Source organism: Microcebus murinus, chromosome 13 (assembly GCF_040939455.1).
Source record: "Microcebus murinus isolate Inina chromosome 13, M.murinus_Inina_mat1.0, whole genome shotgun sequence".
Classification (NCBI taxonomy): Eukaryota; Metazoa; Chordata; class Mammalia; order Primates; family Cheirogaleidae; genus Microcebus; species Microcebus murinus.
The window spans coordinates 77,319,158-77,343,767 of NC_134116.1; the positions used below are offsets into that span (position 1 = coordinate 77,319,158).

General features: G+C 40.6%; 1 protein-coding gene across 3 annotated transcripts in view; it reads right to left on the bottom strand.

The window, feature by feature from the left end:
- MIPEP (mitochondrial intermediate peptidase) overlaps nucleotides 1-19,788 on the bottom strand; it is a 125,902-nt gene extending 106,114 nt beyond the window's left edge. For all 3 annotated transcript variants that reach the window (XM_020290466.2, XM_076009542.1, XM_076009543.1), the window contains exons 1-7: nucleotides 19,413-19,788; nucleotides 16,421-16,594; nucleotides 12,439-12,527; nucleotides 9,649-9,735; nucleotides 4,872-4,935; nucleotides 754-936; nucleotides 50-206 (exon numbers count right to left, since the gene is read on the bottom strand). In XM_020290466.2, the coding sequence (XP_020146055.1) occupies nucleotides 50-206; nucleotides 754-936; nucleotides 4,872-4,935; nucleotides 9,649-9,735; nucleotides 12,439-12,527; nucleotides 16,421-16,594; nucleotides 19,413-19,601 (943 nt within the window). In that variant the 5' untranslated portion in view covers nucleotides 19,602-19,788. The remainder of the gene's footprint in view (nucleotides 1-49; nucleotides 207-753; nucleotides 937-4,871; nucleotides 4,936-9,648; nucleotides 9,736-12,438; nucleotides 12,528-16,420; nucleotides 16,595-19,412) is intronic.
- Nucleotides 19,789-24,610: the final 4,822 nt, after the last annotated feature.

The following is a 24,610-nucleotide window of genomic DNA, read 5'->3' on the forward strand; positions in this document are numbered from 1 at the left end:
TTTCATAAAACCCCTATTTTGTCCTTAAAAGTTGGAGAAACAGGCTTACCTGGATTTTTAGCTATCGTTCCCTGGAGAGCCCTGTGGGAAAATGTAGAATACCCTACTAACTTTGCCAGAAGATCTCTATTGCTGAGCAATTCTTCTAAACATTTCAACTGACCAGCGTTGGGATAAAGAAAAATTTTATAAGCAGCTTCTCGAACCTATATTTAAAAAGTAAATAGTGAAGTAGATAAATACCACAACATAAAGTCTTATGCAACAATAACTCAGGCTTAACACTCACCACTTTATCTACAGATGATCACTGCTATCAAAATAAAGTAACAGTTTACACAAGATGAATAAAGTTTTTGGAGTCATAAAATAGCATGGGATGCAACAGCATACTTGGTTGGAGCTTTGGAGTACTTGTCCTAGGGTATGGTGGGACAAACTTCTACCCAATGCATGTATCTCTTTGTCACAGAGCACCTTTAACCAGGTGAAGTAAAGCCTATATGCACTAAAAAGTCTCAGTAGTCTAGAATGTCAATCATTGCTGTTATACTTTAAAAATAAGGAGTTCTTTATGAGACACAAGTAGTTAAACCATTTTCATTATTCAAAGTGTTTATGGAATTAATGATCCCACAAGTTAAATTTTTAAGGCTCACAAGGTTTTCAAGGGTATTATTATCTCTAAATTTTAAATCAAAACAGTAGCACACAAATGGCACCTAAACAATAATGAGAATGAAATACACATACCAAGTCGTCCGGTGTTTCTGCATGGAGACCATCGATGATTATGTGATCGCCATCAGATATAAAGTTGTGGCGAATGTGTTCTGGTAAGAGATTCTTCACAATCTTGTTGGGAAAGTTGGCTCCCATGAGAAATGTACTACTCAAATCCAAGATTTGAACATTAAGGTCCACTGCTCTTTTACGCTATATATGGGGGGAACAGCAGTTATTTGAAGGCATTTCAAATTAATATTTCACAATTAATTTAATAGATAACCTATAAAGGTGGCAAATCAATATATATATATTCTTGAATTATATAATTTGGTAACATATTAAATATACTAAATAAAATTAATCTACTGAATATATTATTTGTTATAAATGTGTAATATATTTTAAATAATTCTATTTTTGACAGATATTTAATATCCTGACAAAAAGATGATCCTTATGGTTTTCTAATGTTTCCATGCTTTAAGATTTGTAATTTCTATTTGTAACTTCTAATTTGTAACTTCTATTTTCATGCTTTGAAATTTATATAACTTCTAGAGTTCTATTTTATGTCTGGGTTGTAGAACTAATCTTTGAAATTAACACTGTTAAAAATATAGCATCTTCCTCTGTCCCCCGACAAACCCCTTTGTTAAGTGAGTCAAAGAACAGTGGGATGGTTAGATCTATTCAATATGACACTTAAAAAGTACGTTTAGACTAAAAAAAAAATATAAGTATTTGAAGGACCAATTTGAAAAGATACTCAGTATTAAAAGATAGGCTAAAGGACAGAGGGAAAGGAAAGTCATCAATACAATTCTTCACAAAAGCAGAGTGAACACCCAGAAAGCAGGAAGTGCACTGTAAAGGCTCTGATTTTGCATGTGCTTGAGATGCTGCAGAATGACGGCAGCGAAGCAGACTAGAGCCCCAGAGGAAAGGGCTCCGCCATCTACTCTGTGTCCCTGGGATGTGACACATGGACCTCGCTGCCACCAGGCCCTCAGCCTCAGTGATGAGGGTGTGAACACTGCAGGCATGGCCGTGTAGGCTGAATCTGCAGTCACACCTTCATAACACGCAATCTCCTGAGAACAACAGGTGTTATCAAAGGGGTGGCCACAAATGTTTTAAAATGAAATATAAACTATAGTCCACATAATTAGTCAGGTCTACTAGAGGACGAGGGATGAATTTTCATTTATTCGTTACTAAAAAACTTGACAGGTTTCTGGACGGGGCTCCTGAGTAGCTTCAGGTGAAAGTATACACAAATCTTGCTCAGGGGAGGGAGGTTTGATAGCTATTAACAGATTCTAAATATCTGGAAAGATATATAAAATTCCAATTTCATGGGAAAAATAGGTTTTCAGAGACTCCAACATCTTCATAGTCCAGATTCTCTTTGCCCGTCTCGTTTCTGGTGTGGCCACTCATCACCCCCTAATGGTAACTAGTGGAATAACATAAAGGACGACCGAGATCTGGAAATGACAATATAGTTCCAAAATTTTCCCCAAAGCTTTTGCTATGAAAAAAAAGTTAAAACGTGATAAGAATTACTTATTTGGAAGACTTTATCACTTGGTAAAATCCTTGGAAAAATAAAAACTGAGTTCACTTCCTGACTTCAATGATTTGCTAGGCATATCATTTTATCACTCTGAGATAACATCAAATGTGCAGTACTCTGAATTCTCTAAAAATTTAATGAAATTGTTATTTATTCGATGTTTAAAACTATATACTTCAATTAATTTTAAGATTTTAAATTATATTCGAGACATTAAAGTAAAAATTTAAATAAGAAATAAACTGGAAAAAATATAGGCTTTATGGTTTGTAGATTATGTTAGTGGATTTATTTTATGATCTGTCTTTTTAAAAAAGTATCATGTCTTCCTTATATCCTGTCCTAGTGGAGCACCTTTGAGAACAGCCATGGGAGTTACAAGAGACAGGAATTCAGCAGGACTACTTTAGTTGCATCTTTAATGGAGAGTTGCTTGCTGGGAAAGAGCAGCTATACTGTAAGAACACGTGTTAGATAAAAGCAGCAATGTTTATGCCGGTGAAACATACACTATTTGTCAGCAAAGTTTTGAAAGTATCTTTCATGAAGGATTATATAAAACAATAAAACCATTAATATATTCTCTATTAGCAACTTTCCTTCTGAAGATACCAAACTTGATTGTTAGCTAGCATTATTATGATTCAACATACATTCATTCCGTATTACATTGAGTCAAAAACTGGTATGCATGGAAAACCACGATCCATGCTCTTGCTCCTTGGTCCTTATTAGGTTTATCAAAGCCTATAATTTAGATAAGCAATGCAATAACAGCATCACTAATAAAAGGCAGTTAAAGATAAATGCTGTATGAGTGAAATAAGTAAAATGTGAGTTCAGATGAATGCAAAATTCTACCTGGGGGACTGATAAAAGCTTCCTAGACAACATGACCCAAAGGTGAAGGATTCCTGGGATTTCAGCCAGGCAAGCTGCTGAGCAGCACAGGAAGAAGCCACAGTACCAGGCACGGGGAGGGCACCAGTGTGATGAGCTGCACAGGAGCTCAGAGAGACGTGTGAACTCTTGTTTTCTATAATTTCACTAGACAATGGGAAGTCACCAAAAGAGTCTGGGCAGGAGAATAACAATCAAATCAATCAGCTGAGAAAATGAATCCAATATTTAGTCTTTCTGGTGAGACTGACCAGCAGAAAGCCGATGGGCAGGGCTGGCAGTACAGGCTCCAGAGTCTGTCTGGCTTACAGAATTACCTCCCACAATCTCCAGGTGCCTCAGTTTCTTTTCCCCACAAAACAGAAATCATAGTAGTAACAACCTCAAAGGTGTTGTGAAGACTTGATGAAAAACATATGCTTTAAAATAGCAAATGCTCAGTTGATGGAATCACTATGAGTGTTAAGAAGACAAAGGCCTTTTGGACAGCCCAGGTATTTGGTGATAAGGCTCAAGGTGATTTGTTTTTGAGATGCAGATAGATACAGGTCTAAAGCAACAATCCAAGGACCTGGTCACTAATGAAGATATGAGAATACTGGGAAGGGAAAAAATACAACCTGACTCCAGAATTTTATTTTACAGAGAGGTATTAAGGAAGAACTAACTGGTTTGGAGAGGGGCAAATTGGTCACTTTAGGCAATGTGAGTTTACAGTAGAGCCCATCAGCCTCACGGGCTGCTAGGAAGGCAAATCTCGGCTCGAGGTCAGACCAGGAATCACGTGCTGAGCCACGAAAGCCACGTGTGAGTGGCTCCAGCATTCCCCAAACACTGCACCAATCAAGATGATAATATCCATTGTATGCGATACATATCCCCAAGACCTTTCCTTCTACTTTCTAAGATATTGTGATAAACTAATTTCTGTTCATAGGTAAGTGGCTTAATTGTACTATATTTATTAGGAAAAACATTTATCTTTAAAAAAAAAGAAGCATAACCGTAACAGTCTAGCCAGTAGGTGGGTCGGGGAGATGCCGTGGGGCAGGCTGGTCTTTCAGTGGTGTCAGGTCCCCCCCCCTCAAGCTCCATTCTTCCAACCCTGAGGCTTGAGACTTGGTGTCTCAGGATGCCATGTGCTAGAAAGAGCAGTGGCCAGCTTTAGAACGATGGGAACCTGAACAAATCATTTGTCCTGGTTTCCACATCTGTAAAACAAGGGGCCTGCATGACGTATGAGACCATCCATCCCAGCATAAAACCTGTGCTCACTACTTTAAGAACAAAAGTGTATGGCTCTGTCAAAGACATGTATGATATAAATACACTCATGTAAAGGTCTTAATGATAGCGCCTGTGCTTCCCGCCTGCAATGACATCAGCTTTTCTATTCAGTCTTTCCTGAGATGGCCCATCTCATCATAATTCCATGGCATCTAAAACATCAAAACTGTCTTGTCTTTCTTAACCCTGAATTATCATGGGGTGATAGGCCAACTTCCAGGGAGCACTACACTCAGACACAACCTAAAGAAGAATTTCATGACAGAAAAAAGACCTGAGCATTTTTATAATATTCAAGCAACATATACAAGGACCGTAGCAACAAGGATACCAACTAAATGTCAATAAAATAGGAAGAGTAAAAAAAAAGAAGATGTACCTTTTCTTTGTCTAGATGGATTCCACTGATTTCAAAATCAAACATAAACAGTTCAGCCACTCGCCTACAAATAAAATGAGCCCCAGGTTATAACATATAACAAAAATTGATTTTGTTTTTAAATAAATCAGCCCCTTTGAACCTTACTGCCAAAAGTTGTTTCAACACACACACATACACAATTTGTTTGTTTGTTTCAAACAAGGCACTTACTACCCTAAAAGTCGGCAAAACATCTAGCTGACAATTATGGTTAGCTTTTCATGTAAGAGCTTATTCTTTATTCAGAGAGTACAAACCTGTGAAAACCACTATAATAATTACTTATTTATTTCAACTCCATCCAAATCCCAATAATTAAAAACATAAAACAGTTTTTATACTTGGACAATTTTTCAAAGGCTCTCTGCATGAGATTTTCAGTTTTTCTTCCAACTAGTAGCAGCTATTTAGAATATTAAATTCTTTGATGCTGTGCCGGAAGCTGAATTTCTTGGCTAATGAGAATTGTTTGCTTTCTTTTTAATCATGCTTCATGCTTAGAACCAATTTCAAGTGTAACACATTTTTCTGTCAACAATATTTTTTTTAAAAAACTACTTTTTTTCTGGAGGTAAGTTAACCAAATATTTAACCTACTCTTTGGCTTTCCTTGACTTTTCAAAATGAATGTATTTCTCTTCCTTATTATTGTGTCAAATAAACCTTGAATGAACAGAATTACATTTCTTCTAAAATTCTGAAAATTCAGTAGACCATGTTAACACTTTAGTCATTTATCTTCCTTATTAAATAATATAAGGTGCTTCACTAAAGGCCCAAGCTGTCCCCATCATCTCCACCTCATATTGGTCTCTCTCCCTAAATAGCCTAAAAAAATATAATACTTCCTTTTCAAAAAAGGTATTTTCGATTTGTTTTAGCAAGAGAAAAAAAGATAGCAGAGATTGATAAACTGGGGCTGGAAATTTATCATATAAGTTTATTGCATTATACAATAGAAGTATATTGTATAAAATAACTATATTATAGAAAAATGTGAAAAAATTAAAACCACTAATCCCACCAAAGAAAATCACTGTTAAAATTCTTGTGTTAATATTTCTTTCCAATCTATTTTCAATTTATATTACTTATGTAGAATAACTGGGATCCAACTATATCTTGCTTTTTTGTATCTTGCTTTTTCTTATAAAACTGTATAACAAACATTGAACATTTCTCCGTATCTTTATTCTTCAAAAATTTGACTTTTGATATTTGTATTACATTCTGTCTTATGGACCACGAATGTTTAAATTTTTCCCATTCCCATAAACCATGATATGATTTTTAAAAAAATCTTTGTTACATACATCTCTTTACCCTGTTTCCTTAGGATAAATTCCAAGAAGTTAAATTGATCAAAAACTATGCACATTGATATATATTACCTAATTGTCCACCTTCAAGATTTATCAGTTTACATTTAACTAGAGAGCATCCATTATCCCAAACCATGAACAACTCTCTTCTTACTCTGTTTCAACTTTGTCAACTGATGGGCTCTCTGCCTTATTCTACCTTTCTTTAATGGTGGCAGGTCCCATTTAGTAAGTGACTATGACGTGCCAGGTAGTGAACAAAGGGGCTTACGTGAATTATTTCATCCAAACCTCATCGTAATCTTATGAAGTACTTTTCTATTCCTCTTTAGCAAAGGAGAACACTAGGGCTTAAAGAGCTGTGAAACCAACATCCAACTCAGGCAGGGTAATTCTAGAACTGCACCTCCAGCCACTTCACACTTACCATAAGTGTTATACCCAAGACACACTGGTATAAGTTTAATGACCATCTGTTCCTATTCCTTATTTTTTGAAATGAGAGTTTCACAAAAATAGTCCTTTGTCCATTTTTCTATAAGGCAGTTTGCTTTCTTGCTTTCGCCTTTTTTTTTTCGTAATTACTAAGGTCTTTTAACATAGCAAATATACTAATCCTTTGCCATATAAGTAATACTTGTTGCATTTGTGTATCCTGATTTTTAATGTGGAAGGGTTTTGGCATACCATAGTTTGCAATTTTTACATGATTAAATCAATCAATCTTTACTTTTGTGGTACAACTTTGGTATCATGCCAAGAAAAACCTTCCACATCTAAGATTATCAGTATTTTTATGATTTCTTAAAAAAATTTAAATCTTTAATCAACTTCTTTTTTCCATAATGGTTCTCAATTGGGCTAACATGATTTACTGAAAACCAAGTCCTTCCCTACAGATATGAAATGATACTTCTATCACAAACTAAATACATATATCGGTGTCAGTGTCTGAAATTGTACTATTCTTTCATTGGTCTAATTAACTATTCTGGCATAAGTGGAATGTTATTTAAACAGAGTATTTTTATAATAAGCTTACTCTAAGTCATTTTTATTACTTTATCAGATTTTTTCCTACCTATTCTGGCACATTTATTCTATATGACCTCATTTTAAGTATTAACAACAAAAAAAATCTTCTTTAGATATGGATTGGCTATCATTAAACCTACAGACTGGCATAGAACGCTACTGATCTTTCTTCTTCCTTATCTAAGAATACAGTGTTTCTCCATTTCTATCACCTTGCATGATTCCTAGGTGTGTGTGTGCATTAGGTTCTGCACTTATTGCCTTCCTGAGTTTATTCCTATGTTTATTACAGCTTTTGTTGTTCTTGTGCCTGGGATTTCCCCTCCATTATATTTTCTGGAGTATGTGTTTGTTATACTCTTTGCATGCATGAAAGCTTGTAATGGTTTTGGAAAACCCCAAGTTAAACAGGTTCTTTTTTTTTTTATGGCTAGAGTTCTCAGAGACCCTAAACTATTAAAATTCTCCAATGGAAGAAATACATTTATATATCATTTTTCCAAACTTATAGACCAATGGGACCCTTCTGAGAAAACTTTTGAATATCTCATGGAACTAATATTTCAAGGATTGCATCTAAGAATAAGATGAGTAACTCAATTTAAACAATTACTTCTGTACACTAACTTATCAGAAATGATACTTTATTAAGCCTACAATTCCTTGTTTTAGCCATTGTCTTATACTTTATCATTACAAGGTTCTAAAATATAGTTCTTTCTGGGTGCTAACCAACAATCTTGATGATGTACAACTGCCATCTTTCGATAATTATTACTTCAAATTCTTTTCTTCCAAGTTGCTTTTCCTTTCTAGACTATTGCTATTCTACTGAGTTTATTTTTCCCAATGTATTTATCATCTCATTACTTAAAGATTCCTATTGGCATTTTTAGTAACATCTAGAAATATGGTATATTAGTACAAGTCCTTTGTATCTAAAATAGTCTGCTTGTCCTCTATAATTTTTATATGTAAACATGGAAATGTCAATCTTTAATAAAGTCAGATTATGGATAACCTTACTTCAACAATTTTTGTTGTTGTCAGTACCAGCTGAGTATAAATCTGGCACAATTAATAGGTATTCAACTTTTACTTGCTTTGCTAATGAAGGCAATATAATGCCCAAGCCTAAACTTACAATGAAAGTAACTACTCTGATGACACAGCTAGCCTTGCTGGTCACCTGAGCATCAGGGTCAAGGGAATGAAACAAGACAAAGTACCTGCATGTACCTGCAGGTATTTTTACCTGCCAGTCAGGTAAAAATAACCCCTCAAAAACTGAGCCCCATTGTGTTACTTGTATGGCACGGTATGCACGTATTAGATAAACAGCAAGATTTGATTGATTAACTGGAACCTGTAGAACAGAGCTTGGGGTCACAAGCTCCAAATGGAGACAGAAAAGGAGAAGGAAGCAGGAGAGAGAGTCAAGTTGTCAAAGGATGTATCCCACAGATAAAAACCAGGTAAGCAGGTACAAATGGGTAAGAAAGACAAATTAATCTTTACATGATGACATGAATATTTTATAGGCAGCTTTATGATAAACCCTACTATACTTATTTTATAAATAAATTTAGCAAAGGAATGAGATATCCGAGGTCCAAATCAAATATTCTTATGTACTGACTTAAAAATCAGGCCCTTTCAATTTAGATTAATAAATGTAATCTAATGCAGCAGTCCCCACCCTTTTTGGCACCAGAGACTGCTTTCATGAAGATAGTTTTTCCACAGACCAGAAGTAGGTAGAGAGGGGTGTGTGGTGCAGTGATGCTCGGCCCGGTTCCCAGCAAGGCCACAGACTGGTACCAGGCTACGGCCGAAGGGTTGGGGACCACAGATCTAATGAACCAAAGCAAATCATTGGATGGATCTTGACATCCATCCAATAAATAAAAGCAATTTGCTTATGTCTTCTGATGGGATCAATCATGGAACTCAGCAGGGTGTAATTATCAACTGCTTACAGGAGCTCATTCCTTGGGTAAGCGCGTATCATATGCCATGAACGTTGGAGGTGCTAAGGATGCAGCAGTGAACAAAGCAAGTCCCTGCCCTTGAGGAGCCTGCAGTCTAGTGAGGTTCAGAGGTGATAAACCAATTAACAAATAGATAACATAATGCTGGACGTGCTTAGGGCTATGAAGAAAAATAAATCAGGGTAAGACGATGGAATGTGACCTGGCGGAAAGGCCTTGGAGGAAACACCATTTGAGTGGACTCCTAGAGAAAGTGCAGGGGTTGTGTAGATACCTGTGGAAGAACCTTCCAGACAGGGGCCTGCAAGTGCAGAGGCCCTGGGTGGAGTCTCCCAACCTCACCTCTGGAGACACAGTCATAACCAGTGCAAAGAAATGAGTGAGTACCTGGTTTCTGGATCAAGGGAATCCACAAGTTTTTTATCAGCTAGTAATTTTTGCAAACTTTGATATAATTCCACATTTGTGTTCAACCTAGAAAAATTACAAATAAAAAAATCAAATTACTTCCTAATACCTTATTTTTAACTTTACATCAAAAGAATGGTTTCAATTGTAGCATACACATTCCCAGAGGCCAGAAGTTAGATGGCTTTTTTAGTCCTTCATCTGGATCAGGAATAGCATAACCATTTTTAGAAACTGAACTATTCAGTATAGGGACAGGCGATCTGTTAGAAAAAGCGTCGAGGTACTAACTATTCTGGAAGGTGAACAGATAAATTTAAATCCACAGTCAACAGCTGAGGCAGGAAGAGCAGTTAGGGAAGTGGGGAGGGGAGGAATGTGGTCACTGGTGATCTGAGAGCTAGCTCCCTTCATCAATAATGCCAATGGCCGTGTGTGTGTGTGTGTGTGTGTGTGTGTGTGTGTGTGTGTGTGTTAATAAAAGGAAAGGAGTGAAGATGGGAGGGAGGATGAACAAACACAAAGATTTCTCAGTCCTGAACTGAGCACCCCAGGGCATGGGCTAGCTGTGCTCACGTGGGTGAGAGTGGCTGGCCCACACCGTCAGGGAGAGCTGGGGACATGGCTTTGAAGACACACGCCCAGGATCAAGACTGGCCCTGCTACTGCCCCAGGACCCTGGGCAAGTGATTTAGACTTGAGGTTGCCATGAAGATTAAATGAGCCATAGCAACTGGGAGATGGTGGTGCCGGCCAGCCTTTAGCCAGAGCTGGGGAGCACAGGGCCCACAGCTGAGCACTGGCCTCAGCCAGACCCCCAGGACCCCTGGCAGGAACCCAGTCCCTCCTCCAAAGATGCCAGAAAGCCCTGGAACTCGGAGCCAAACAGTAAGCTGGGTTTAGATACAATCCATCCCCGGCCTGGTGGACCCTCCGGGAGGGACAAGGTTTTAAGAAGTATCCACCAGTTCTTCTTACTCAGAAACTCAAGGATGGTCTGGTTCCTCGGTTCACAATAAAAAAGCTGAAGTTTTATATAAATCAAAGGGTTTCTGTCGCCACTGTTCTCAGGGGCCTTCTAGAACACCAAGGAAACTGAGGCAGTCACCATCAATCAAACAGCACTCACCAAGAAGGGCCAGGCTCCCAGGCATGGATCCCAGGGGTCAGGAAGAAAGCCATCGTGGTGCCCGCCCCCTCCCGACCCGCTCGCCCACGGAGCCTCACCGTGGCGGCAGGACGGCCACTTAGATGAGGCCTGCAGTGCTCCCGCTTCAGAAACACAAGCACATCTCCCACTGTGTTTTATGTTGGAAGACTGAGATAAAGTCTATAGTTTACATTTGGCATTAATTCTCAACAACTGCACCTAATTTTAGGCTTTTTTTTCCCCCACTACTACTGGAAAATAAATCAATTTTCCATATGGACCTAAAATCATCCTGACTTTTCAAACATCGACTGAACAAGTTAGCTAAGGGATGATTCAGTTAGACGAAAGGAAAACATGCGCCACGGTGCTTAGAGGAAACAGAGCGAAGCTTAGGAGAGGCTGTGCATGCTGGTTTAGGACTGGACTTTGAATAGACTGAAACGCTCTTCCACGCGGAGTGAAGATCACAGACGCTGCCGACACCACGTCCAACCACTACCAACTGCGGTTCCCTGCCGACTTCCCACAAAATGAAGAGTGCCATCCATTAGACCCACACCTGAATTTGGCGGGCACAGTGCTCAGAGCACGGCCGCTCTAACTAGCTCTTTCTCCCAATGGGTCCCCAGGGCCAGCACCTTCAGCTTGCCCAGTGTCTGCGCTGTGAAAAGAGTTTAATCCCTTCCCTCAAGCTGATTTTCAATGGCCATAGGAAAAGTCACACGGATTGTGCCCAAGTGAGCAGGTGCTGCTCAATCCAGGGAAAAGCAGCAGCTGGAAGATCCTGAACGTCTTTCGGGAAGCCACATCTAACTGGAGAAGCCGGCACCCTCCTCCTCCTCCAACTTCCAGTGTCTGAAATAGTCCTGCCCACCGTACATTCCTGCCAGGCAAGCCGGGACTCTCCCCAGCTCTCTATTCTGCCTGGCATGGTGCCATGCCCCTAAGTTCTCTGGAACATAGCACTGCCCACCGTTAAGTTATTTCAGCAAGCATTATGGAGCTCTCATAAACGGCTTAAAAACATTTACATTTACCTCAGAATCACTTTAAAAGCCCTCACTCCACCCTAGCCTCAGCCAGCGGCCTGCCTCGGCCCTCCCACAGGGTTTTACAGTCTCCCTAGACTCCCCTAATCCCAGCTCGACAGGGACTGCGGGGGCAGGGTGCATGGGCCATTCTGGCTTCTTGCCCCGTGGCCCACAGCCATCGGTGCAACAGCAATTTAATCAAGCAATAATCTACTTACTCCAGCTTGCTACTAACGTATGAAAAAACCCTCCCCTAAGGTTAAACAATAATGTCGATAACAGGGACACTGATGTTTGCTAGATGCCTGACACTGTACAATCCCTTTGCATTTGCCTCATTTAATCCGCACAGCAGCGACTCTAAGAGGCAGGGTTAACTTGACCGCCCCATTTACAGACAAGGAACCAACTGAGAGAACAATAAATATCTAGCCTCAAGCCCCAGTGTTCATGGCCTGCCCCCCAGCCCTCCCTCTGCTCGCACACCACCTCCCACCCTGCTGGGAGCGCTGTGGACAAAACTGCCACAGCTCAAGTCCGTGAAATCAAGTCACCCAACGCTGGAACGCAGGGAACAGCACATACTTCTCTACCATGGTGCCGATACTTCTACAAGCTTCTTCTGCCGCCTCTCTGAATGCTGGCTCAGGGTGTGCAATTTTCACAAAATCGGCCTAATAAAGGGGAAAGACAAAACCAAAAGGGAATTTGATGGAAAGCTTTCTTCCAGGATCTGAGGGCGAAAATGAAAACCTGTGTTTTAAAATGTGCCATTTGGCTTGACCTGCGCATTTCCATTACTGAATTTTCCCTAAACGAGAAAGGCAAAGAAGCTTCTTTCTGAACACTTATTGATTCTGTTACTCCTTAAAGCCAAGTTTGTCTCATTCCAAAGAAAATACTTTTACTAACTTTATTTCAGAAAAGTTTTTCTCCTTCAAATATAAACACCAAGCATATTCTTCAAATATAAACACCAAGCATATTCAGTTCAAATTAGCAGGCATTGGTTTCAAATATTCTAAAATTTTCTAACTAAAATTCTTTGCAATATGGTTCTAACATGTTAATTTAAACTGGCTCCAGAGAACAACTCTTAGAGGTTATTTTTTTAAATAAACACATAGTATAGTTTCAAAACCAATTTAACTACATTCTAGTCTTTGTGCAGAAAACAAAGGTACACTGTCCTTATAGCCTTTTTAATGAAATTTGAATTCACAGTCCCTACGTAACATGGTACACAACTACTACTGCTGCTGCTACATTAACCATCACAATTAAACTGAGAATTATTCTTTTTAAAGATTAAATCATATAAAATTAGATTTCAGTTTACATGTGTACTACACTGCAAAAGAAAAATGCAAGGGAACTATGAAATACTATTTATTTTCTTTATTCTTCAAGAAGACATGTATAACTACAATATGAAATAAAATCACCACAAGATAAAATTTCCTAATTTTATTATCAAATAATTTTTAATACAAAAACATTTAAATCCATAGGTTGATACATTTGTAACAATAGGTAACAATATGACATTAGTACTAAAAAACCTGAAAAATGATCTATGTAAAATTTACATTTTTTGTAAATTAGTAATCTCTATGTTGTAGAATTTAGGTTCAACGTGAAAATTTAAAACTCCAGCATACATTTTAAAAACTGATTTGTAATAGTGATGATGAAAACAGTTCCATTACATAACAACTGTATTTAAAAAGAAAAAGAAAGCAAAACAGAATGACTATTTGGTGAGAAATAGTTTACAGTTTATAAAACTATCACCTTATAATGGTACTGATCTTACTTACAGGTAATATCTTAAAAATTCAAATAGGAAGAAGCATCTTTGAATTTCTTTATCCAGAGAGTAATATATATAAATCGCATTACAGTTTAAGTTTTCAGAATAAGATACTACTATTCATCATATATATAAAAAACTTTAAAATTAGGACAAGATATAGGGCAGAGAAGTTAAATTCTTTTAGTGAAGAATAAAAGCGAAATGTGGTAGAAAAAAAATCCTAGAACACTGTTTAAGACAGAGACAACAAACACACCGTGAATTCTGGGACTTCTGACTGCCAAAGCCAACACAGCCGTCCCTCAGTACCTGTGGGGCACTGGTCCCAGGATCTCCCTGGGGATACTAAAACTCGAGGATGCTCAAGTCCCAGATATAAAATGGTGCAGTATTGGCATATAACCTATGAATACTTCAAATCATCTCAGATTATTTATAATACCTAATACCATGTAAATGGTACATAAATAGTTGTTGTATTGTATTGTTTAGGGACTAATGAAAAAAAAGTCCGTGCACATTCAGTACAGATGTGTTTTTTCCCCCCAACGATTTCTGATCTGAGGTTGGTGCAGAACCCTGGACATGGAAGGCTGACTGTACTTGATTATTCCCAAGTGACATTACTGACATACATTTTCCTTTTCAGATTTCAGTGACACAATCAGGGAGAGGAGGTGCAAGATCTCTTTTTTGGCAGTGCATGGCCATAGCTCCTTCATCACCTCAAAAACATCTCCTCTGTACTTACTGGAAGGACAGAACACAGGCGAGTAAAACAGAACTGACCACCCAGAGCCTGCAATTTCACTGTCATGGAAAACCCTTTAAAATAAGACACCTTATCAGTTTCCTTAAAACTGGGAAGCTTATGGTGATCATCTGTAAGGTGTTACTGTTCAACTCAAGGAAATTTTCTGCAAAAGCAGAAAGAACAAAAATAGGGAAGTGTTATGCTGGGTGAAAGAAGTCTCAAAAGGAATAGATGATTCCATTTCTATGACATTCTAGAAAAGACAAAACTATTATATGGGGATGGAGAACTGATTAGTGTTGTCAGGGGTGAGAGGGGAGGGGTGGTGTGACTAGAAAGGGAGCTTTTTGAGGTGATGGAACAGCTCTGTAACCTGATTATGGTAGTGGTTACACAAATTCATATGAGTTAAAATTCATAGAACTGTACTACCCCCCCCAAAGAAGTCGATTTTACTGTACGGTAATTTTGAAAATACATAAATACTTATTTTAAAAGATGGGGAGGCTAACTAACTTTCCAACTTCTCCAGGTAAAGGTTCGTCTGACCCAAGCAGCCAGCCCTGGAATGGTAACTGGAACTCGACAGCCACACTGCCTAGACGTCCAGCCCAGCTGCACCACACGCTGGCTATGTGACATCCGGCATGTCACTTCACACCCCGCCCCCCAGGGCCTTTATTCCCTCATCTGAAAATGGAGATACGCTGAGGTTATCTCAGCTCATCCAGGGAAACCTCTTACCAGGGCCCATGGCCTCGTAAGATCTAAAAAGAGAATTAACACCAGAATATAAACTACATGAAGTCAGAGATTGGGTCCGTTTTATCTGTGACTATAGCCTCAGTGCTTAGTGTCTGGCATATAGTAGGTGCTTAACACTGAATCAATGTGAGGAAAAATATAGTCCAATACCACACATACAGGATCATGAATGATCACTATTTTGGATTATGTGCACCAGTAATTGCTTTCATTGTTAGGAGCAATTAAGAATTGGCTCTTGTGGGCTGATAGAAAATCATGCTATCTCACCAATGAGCTTCTTGGTAAAGAGATCTAGGTATACTTCTATTTCAACTTAAAAAAAATTTTTTTTAAATCTTTAATAAAGTTTGATGTCAAAACTGTTTTTAATCAGAAAAGGCATTCCTGAAAAGATTTATAAAAACTAGTTTCACTCCTCTTATGAAAAAGAAGAATTTTGTTATAAATGTACACATAAAATGTTCTATTAGAATTTTGTTAGAAGCTTTCATAAATGAAGAACCTTTGTCAAACAAAGAGTCTTTGCTGTATTACTAATCCTCTTTTTATTACATATGTATTTTACTAAATATACATATTAAAGTACAAGTTCTAAATGTCACCTTTCCTGTACATGTTTCCATTCTTAATGACATACCGTGTTTCCCCAAAAAATAAGACAGGGTCTTATATTTATTTGTCCTCAAGAAGACACCCTAGGGCATATTTTCAGGGGATGTGTTTTTTTTTTAAGTACAGTACAACAATCTACATTTATTCAAATATAGTTACATCGTCTTCTTTTGGAACATCATCATAACTCTCCAACCCCCTAATTCCATCCTGAATTTCTTGCAACTCTATTTCCTTTAGAACTATTGGCCCCAATCTCTCATGTCAAGAAATAGAGCTCTCATGGGGCAGATGAGAAGGGCTGCCCCTCCACGAAATGCATGGGTTGTGCAGATAGGATGCATAGCCACGTCCATCACTAGGTCTTATTTTCGGGGTAGGGCTTCTATTGCGCAAATGCTTAGAAATCCTGCGAGGGCTTATTTTATGGGTAGATCTTATTTTCAGGGAAACATGGTACTTCATCATAACAAATGGTACCTAACCGATCTCAAATAGGTTCAGACACTTTTAACCTTATAGTCTAACATTGATCTTAAATAACAAAGAATAAATGTCACTTAAATTTTAATAGCTTCAAAGAGAGGTAGTTTCAAGTCTTAAACAAAGCTTCTTACCAAATCGGCCACTTTGCACAAGGAATCTGAGAGCTCATCAAAAATGAAGACAGTCTGGGGTCCCGGCGGGGTAGAACATGCACGCTCCACAAGCAATTCTGTCTTTCTCAAGGCTTTTTCTTGTGCAATATGAAATCCTTCTGGGGCACTGAGCTCAGGAACACCAAAAAGACCCTTAAAACCAAAAAACATGTCCAATTTATAACTTCTTTTGTATTAACTAAAAATACTTTTTTCATAAAGGAAATCTTGGTTTTCATTGTTGATTCATTTAATTATACCTGTCACCAAAGATACCACATTCACACTCCCCATAAATTAGACTAAAAATGCTTTAAGAATATAATTTTTCTTCAATTTCTAATTATTTTCTAAAAAACATAAATTGAATGGTAGGGGTTCAAAATCCAGCTGTCACTACTGCAGAATCTAACTCAGAGTGGCTGGATTAAATGAGATAACATATGTTAAAAAAATAATCCTTGCCACATAGAAAGCATTTATAAGATGTTAGCTATAATTGTTATTATTAGCTTGTAATCCCAGCCAACTTATTTCTCCTCCTAGGCCTCAATTGTTTCAGCAGGTGCAATGGAAATGACAATACATACCTCACAGTGTGGATAGAGGTTTTAAGTCAGAAAGTGTATGTCAAGTACTAAGGAGAATGTCTGACATAGAGTAAGATCTCAGGACATAGCACCAATTATTCTACAACTATAAAATAGTGTGGATGAGTTGATTATCAAGTGCATAGACATGTCAGAAAAATTTAGTGAACATATTAAACCACGTCATAGGCTGCAACTGGCAGCAAATTTTATATTTCCAAAGGCATTTCAATATCTTGACAAAAATAAAAATCACTAATCTAATGGGAATGATCATCCTCTTGTACCAGTTCAATTATACTTGTTAGAGTACTCAGGGAGGCAGGAAAAAAACCATTTAATATGCATCTACTGCATGCCATGAAATGTGCCAGTTACTTTGTACATAATTCTCCTTTTATGGATAAGGAAACATGCTTTAAGAGGTCAGAAAAAAAAAACATGTTTGAGGTCATGAATTAATAGTGGGAAAGCCAGAATTTGAACCTGCCCTGTATATCTCTGAAGCTCACATTTTTCCATACTTCCCTATTATTACCTTCTTTATTATTAAATTTTAAATGATTTCTGTTTGAAAGTCTTCTCTCCTGAGGCGGTGAACTCCTAGAGGCAGGAGCCCTGTCCTTCTTTTCTTTAACCAGCTAACCAACATAATGTCTAACTCAACGCAGGAAACCAATGAATGGAGCAGATGCTAACTGTTATAAATTAACTTTGTAGGTGTTTTACATATAGATTTTTGGAAACCCCAACAGGTAAAACTTCAAGCCTTATAAGGCCTACTACTTCTACAAGAAGGAATGTATGAAGTTAAGCTGTTAACCTCTCTTCAAAATACAAGCTGAAGAAAATTAATGAAAGACAGTTGGGAGTAAAGTAGAATAAGCACCAAAAATAAATTTAATCTTTACGCTGATTTAATTTGATCCAAGCACAGGCTATTTCTACTTCCCAGTAAAACCTCCCCATCCTGCTCTTAGGAATTCTAACTCTCAGACTCTAAGGCAGGGGTCCTCAAACTTTTTAAACAGGGGACCAGTTCACTGTCCCTCAGATCGTTGGAGGGCCGGACTATAGTTTTAAAAAAACTATGAACAAATTCCTATGCACATATCTTATTTTGAAGTAAAAAACAAAAGGGCAAAAACACCCGCATGTGACCTGCAGGCCATAGTTTGAGGACGCCTGCTCTAAGGTAATGCTAAAAAGGCTCATAAACTTTTTTTTTTTTTTAGGCAAAACCAATTCAGAAATTTGAAAATCTGTTATCAGTGCCTAAAATCATAATGCACAAATGAAAAAGTAATAAAGCTAAAATTAGTTATAGTTTACCAACCCAAATACCTACAGGTAGCTCTCCTTCTCAAACTACCAACTATGTTACACCAACATTCAGAGTAGGCTCTTACGGCAGCTGGTGTAACAAATTTCACACAAAACATTTTTTAAATAGACAAAGCTAATGATGGTGACAAAATAAGAAACACACCCTTAAGCTCACTGCAACCATAACCTAGACTCTTCTTTATAGGAAAGGCAGTGGCACAACGAAGAAATTTTAACAGGCAAAGATAAAAGTAACCCTTAACCTAAAATGCACAAAATCTACAAACGCAAAGTAGAACAGGCATCAGGTAAGTTCTCTCCAAGTTTGCCTTCTTTTCATCTTTCATTCGTTCGATTCAATAATTACTGAGTGCCTACTTATTGCCACACACCACGCTAAGCAGGGTGGATACAGAAATAAGAACCAAATAATTCAGTCTAGTGACTTCCTGGGGTAAGAAATGAAAAGTGATCAACTCCATTGCACTGCAGGAAATCAGACTCAACAGGTCTGAGTTTTAAAAGAAAAGCAAGAAAGCCCAACGATATGAAATAATAAATTAATGAGTGATGGAATTTCGGGCATCAGCGAAATGACCACTACACTACTGAGGGCAGGCGCGTCCTTGCAAAAAGGCAGGTTGACGGCGAATTTCAGCGAACGCACAGGGCCGGGCCTCCCGCGGCAGCAGCGCCCGGCGGAGCGGAAGTGGACTTCAGAGGGGCGGGACCGAGTGCAGGGAGCGGGCGGCGCCCGGCAGGCCCGACTCGCCGCCGCCGCGAACTATAGTAAGTCCACCTGGGGCTAGGGGTTCGCGCAGAGGCAGGTCCCGGACCCCACACTTTGTGCGGCCCCCTTTAAACCCAGCCCCCGAATGAGGAGGTGGCCGGCAAGGACAACAAGAGCGCAAAAACGACACCCCACCGCAGGAGGCGGGTTCGCCGCCCGGCCCCTGCCAGCCCCAGCCGACCCGGCCCGCGTCGCCGCTGGCTGCGCGGAGAAGGGGGCCTGCCTAGCTCGGGGCAGCGAGGACAGCCCCTGCCGCGCCGCTCACCCGGCGCTCGCTGAACAGGTCCAGGCGGCGGCCCTGGGGCTTGACATTGAACGCGGCGCCCACCGGGGACCAGGTGGTGCTGACCCTCCGGGCCCGGATCCCGGCTCCGAGGACGCCCCGGCCCGCCCGCCCCGGCCGCGGAGCCGCTGCTCGGGCTCCCAGGCCGCCCAGCCTCCGGGCACACAGCATCGTGACCTGGAAGCAGTCCCCTTCCCAGCCGCGAGACCCCGGCCCGCGAGCGCGAGCGCTCTGCGTTTCCAAGGCAGCGGCCCACGCCGCGCTGCGTGACGCCGGCGCTTCCGGGTCGGGGCGCGCGCGGCCGTCAGGACGTGGGCACGTCGACGTCCCGAGGGCAAGAGCGTCGCCTTGCCGCCTTCTTGGCAGCCATCGAGGTGTTAGCGCCCCCGTGTGTCCAGAGTAAGGAACGGCCAGGGCTTGCCCTTGCCCTCCCACGTGGCTCGGCCGGGCGGGCCAAGCCTGCTTACAGGCTCCAGTTCCCGCAGGGGCCGGGAGTGAGTGCTTCTCGGAGCTTCCTCCGACCCGACTCAGGGACAGAGCCTGGGGCAGGACCCGGGACCGCTGCCGCGCAGTCGAGCCAGTCTGTCCAACCAATGTGTCCCCACTCGGAAAAAAAACGGGTTAAATTAAATAAATGGAATGACTGTGCATCCGCGCGTTGCGGTTGTGTGCAACTGAGTGAATTAACTACCTGTGGATCTTCATCTCTTTCGATTTCTAAAATTATGATAATAATCGACAATATAAATTTCAAGCAACGATACGGAAATGAAAAGATTCGAGGAGAGGAGGCTTGCACAGGAGTGCGCAGGGGTGAGGGAGGGAGGGAAGGGGTTTTGTGAACAGGAAGGTGTTTTTTACTCTGAGAGGCTCCCCCTGGGTAGGCAGGGTGGGAAAGGGAGGAGAGGTTGCTGGAGCCACTCCCAGGTTCGGCCTGCACCGGCCAGGGGCTGCCCCAGGGAACCGCCTCTCTGGCCTCGTGGGCTGGGCTGCTGCGTGCAGTCTCCTCCTGGGTCCGGCCCCGACAGTCCCCCTTCTGTGCAAGGGCAGCCGGGCAGGGAGACCTCGTAGGAGAGTAGGCAGGAGGAGGTCTTGCTGCTGCAGCCTTCTGCGCGCTCTAATGCCACGTCTCTGCCTCAGCTTTCCCCACGCGGGAACCAGACACCCCGTGATCCCTGCAAACCAGTGTCGCAGCGTGGAGGGTATGGAGGGCTGAGGTCTTCCGTGAACTAATGAAAAGGATGGCTCTTTTGCCTTGGGTACCAGAGGTGTGACTTTTGCAAAGGATCAAGAACCCAAGTAAACCGTTTTATTCCATCTTGAACCACTACATTAAAAAAAAAATGCTTTATTTGAAGTCCCTTCAGAGCTTTATGTCACCCTGAATGTTTAGTCCTAGGGTAAAGCTTTGCTCATCGTAACATTGCCCATACGGTTTGAGCAGTCTAGGAAGCTTCTCTAAAGTTCCAGTTTTAAATGGAGTTTGGAAAAAAAAAAAAAAAAAACAACTAAAAATAAAACTACCATAGGAGCCAGTACTCCCACTCCTGGGTATTTATCCAAAGGACAAGAAATGAGGGTAGCAAAGAGATCCTTGCACCACACACCCCATGTTTACTGCAGCATGATTCACAATGCCAATATACAGAGTCAACCTCGGTGTCCATCGACAGATGAGTGGATAAAGAAAATGTGGAATACTATGCAGCCCTAGAAAAGAAGGAAATCCTTTCATTCAGAGCAACATGGATGAGCCTCTCGGGCATTATGTTAAGTGAAATAAGCCAAGCACAGACAGATGAATACTGCATGTTCTTACTCGTATGTCAGAGCTAAAAATTAAAAAAGTGAGCTCATTGAAGTAGAGAATAGAATTGTAGAGGGTAGGAATGGGTAGGGGGAGGGGAGGATAGGGAGAGGTTGTTTAATGGATGCAAAATTACAGTTAAGTAGGAAGAATAAATTCTAATGTTCAACAGCACAGTAAAGTGACCATAGTTAGCAACAATGTATTACATCTTTCAAAATAGCTAGAAGAGAGGACTTGAAATGTTGCCAACACATAGAAATGGTAAATGTTTGAGATGGCTATGCTAATTACCCTGATTTGATCATTACATGTTGTACACATGCATCAAAGTATCACTCTATATCTCATACATTATGTACGATTATTACATGTCAACTAAAAATATAAGGAATTTTAAAATGTAGGTTTTTTTTTTTTTAACTTTAGCCTGGTAGAGGGGAAAAAGCCCAGTTGATAATGATGATGATGACGATAAACAACAATTGTAATATAGTTAACACAAGTACCATAGTGTACCTATAAAATTCTTTAAAACTTAACTATAAATTCCTATTGTGTTTGTATGATAACTTGTGATTTCATTTTCTACTTTTTTTTTTAATCGAAGATTTAAAGTTATTTAAAACCCCCAAGTTCCTAACGCTATGTTGATTAATGTCACTGGTTGGTTCTCAGGGGACCCAATGTCATGGCAGACCTAGTGCCTGTATAGCAAGCAGGCAAATGGGTCATGGAGGAAAGAAAACCCATCAATACATTTGACAAAATATCATCTTTTTAAAAAAGAAGTCTTAACTCTGAGAGGCTTTCTTTAGCCCAAACAGATTTTATGCACCAACCATTTATAATGCAAACATTTGAGCACCGCCCTCAGTCATCAGTGGATGACGACCGGGTCTAGGGTTTACAGGGTATCTTGTGTCTCAGAGAGCCTGGCATAATGAGACTGCTCAAAACTGCATTCCAGATTCACAGACAGCCAATGAAAAATAATCCCAAATGGCAGATTAAACACCCTCCCCAGTCAACTTTATCCCTTAAAGTCCTTTAAATTGTGTTTTACATCTCATCTATATTCACCCTGCAAAAATAGTTTTATAAAAACTTGTTTCCTTTGTCCTAGTCATAAATTGCGTTTTTTTTTTCCTTATGCCTGTCTCAGCCTATAAAGTGTTGTTCCTAATAGAAGGGAGTTAGCAAAGATATTCCCTTTTGGGGCCCTAACAGAATCAGACTTTGCACAGGGGAAAAACAACCTGGGTTATTACAACTCAGAAAAGCCAAGGAATGAGGACACCCAATAACCAGAATGGTCAGTCATTCTGTAACTACAGGTGAGAAGCGGGGTGCAGAGTTTCAGGGGTGCTCCCTCGCTGTTGGGGCAGGGCAGGGTCAGGCCTGAGAGCAATGCCTCCATGAATTTTGCACCTTGTGGGCCTCACTTGCTTTACCCCATCCTGGCTCTGTTCCATGGGAAATACAAGCTAAGGAAAGCCAATAAAATACTTAGAAACACATTATTTCTATTTCTGTAGGTTTCCAACATATTCCATAACTACCAAGTAATTTTTAAATATTGCATCTACAGCAGTGCTGCTTGCTTATAGTGATGATTCAGAAAAATCCCACTTTCCTGGGGAATAAGTCCGTGTTGACCTGGTTGCAGTAGGGATAGAATGACTATAAATCCCACGGCTTTGGGGACAATTCCATTTCAAGTGGCACATTTCTGCCAGACAACACATTCAGGTTGTGGCTTAGAAAATGCTCTATCTTAAATATTCAGTGATCCCGGGCCTTTGTGCTTCTCTGTTAGTTGCCCTCAAGTGTTACCCCAGGGATTAGAGACTAACACCAGCACCACGAGGTGAATAACAATCAATATATATGTGAATAATTAACTGTCACCATTTGGTACCAGGCAGGCCAGGAAAAGAATCCATCTGCACCATCACCCAGTGGGGACGTTTTTGGTTTGAGGAAGCTAGCCTTTACAGTGAGATGATATGAGGAACTAGCAAATTATGGCAAGAATGACTCTTTCAAACTCAAAGGACACCAGTAGTCTTTATTTGCTTAGGCAAATTCTATGAATACATATGGTTTAAATTCTTAGCATAGAAAAAAGTGTATCAAGTTAACTTAAACATATGTAATTACTTGCAAAATTTTAGAGGCGGATTGGGACCGTGCAGAATTGCTCAGCTCAACCAACCACTGTCCAGGAGACTGGGGCACAGAAAAGCTCAGTAACTCACCGCATCCAAATTCCTTTGTCTTGGCTGGAACAACAACCCATATACTTCAGTTCTTAGTCTTGAGCTTTCTCCACTATAATCATGCCGCCCCTGTCTTTGGACCATGGGCCACGTAAGATTCTTTCAGATGGAAGCAGTAGTGACAGCCACCACCACCTGCATCCGGCTGGTTGAAGAGAATGTGCAGCGCTCGGGACAAGATGGTCCAAGGAGCGCCCTGCCTTGAGGTACAGCTGGATTTGGGGGCCTAACCCTCGCCGTGGGGCTGGGTTACTCCGGCTCTGTTCGGCTCTATCCTGAGGCTCTATGCCAGCAGCCTCAGGCCTCCATCCTCCCAGTTCTAACGTCAGGGAAAATGAGCATGTCTTTTTCTCAACAGACTGCATCCTATCATCCCATCGGTTCTGAGTGGATCAAGCGCCATGCAGAAAAGGTCACCATGGCCAGAAGAAGGTGCTGTCGATTGGCCAGGCCAGACTCCCACGCCCACCCCAGAGTGTGGAGTCCACTCCATCTGAAAGGCTTGGCCTGGGAGTGGACTTTAGGATGCTTTTCCCAGAAGGAGGGGAAATAGATGCTCTCTGTCTAAACAAGAAATGCCCAGTGTAGGCCTGAAGGAAAGTTTCCCCCCTAACCTACTCTCTCAGTAAATCCATCCCCATCCCACACTTGTAACTATAATTCCGTTTGGAGTCTCTGCCGAGTAACTTTTTTTTTCCTCTTGCATAGCTCATTTAAAAGTTTTAGAAGGTAAATAGTGAGAGAAATCTAATGGAACTTTCCCTGCTGGGTTTCAGACTTGCTTAGGACCTGTGATCTCTTTTTTTTTTTTTTGAGACAGAGTCTCACTCTGTTGCCCAGGCTAGAGTGAGTGCCATGGCGTCAGCCTAGCTCACAGCAACCTCAAACTCCTGGGCTCAAGGGATCCCCCTGCCTCAGCCTCCCGAGTAGCTGGGACTACAGGCATGTGCCACCATGCCCGGCTAATTTTTTCTATATATATTAGTTAGCCAATTAATTTCTTTCTATTTATAATAGAGACAGGGTCTTGCTCTTGCTCAGGCTGGTTTTGAACTCCTGACCTTGAGCAATCCTCCCGCCTCGGCCTCCCA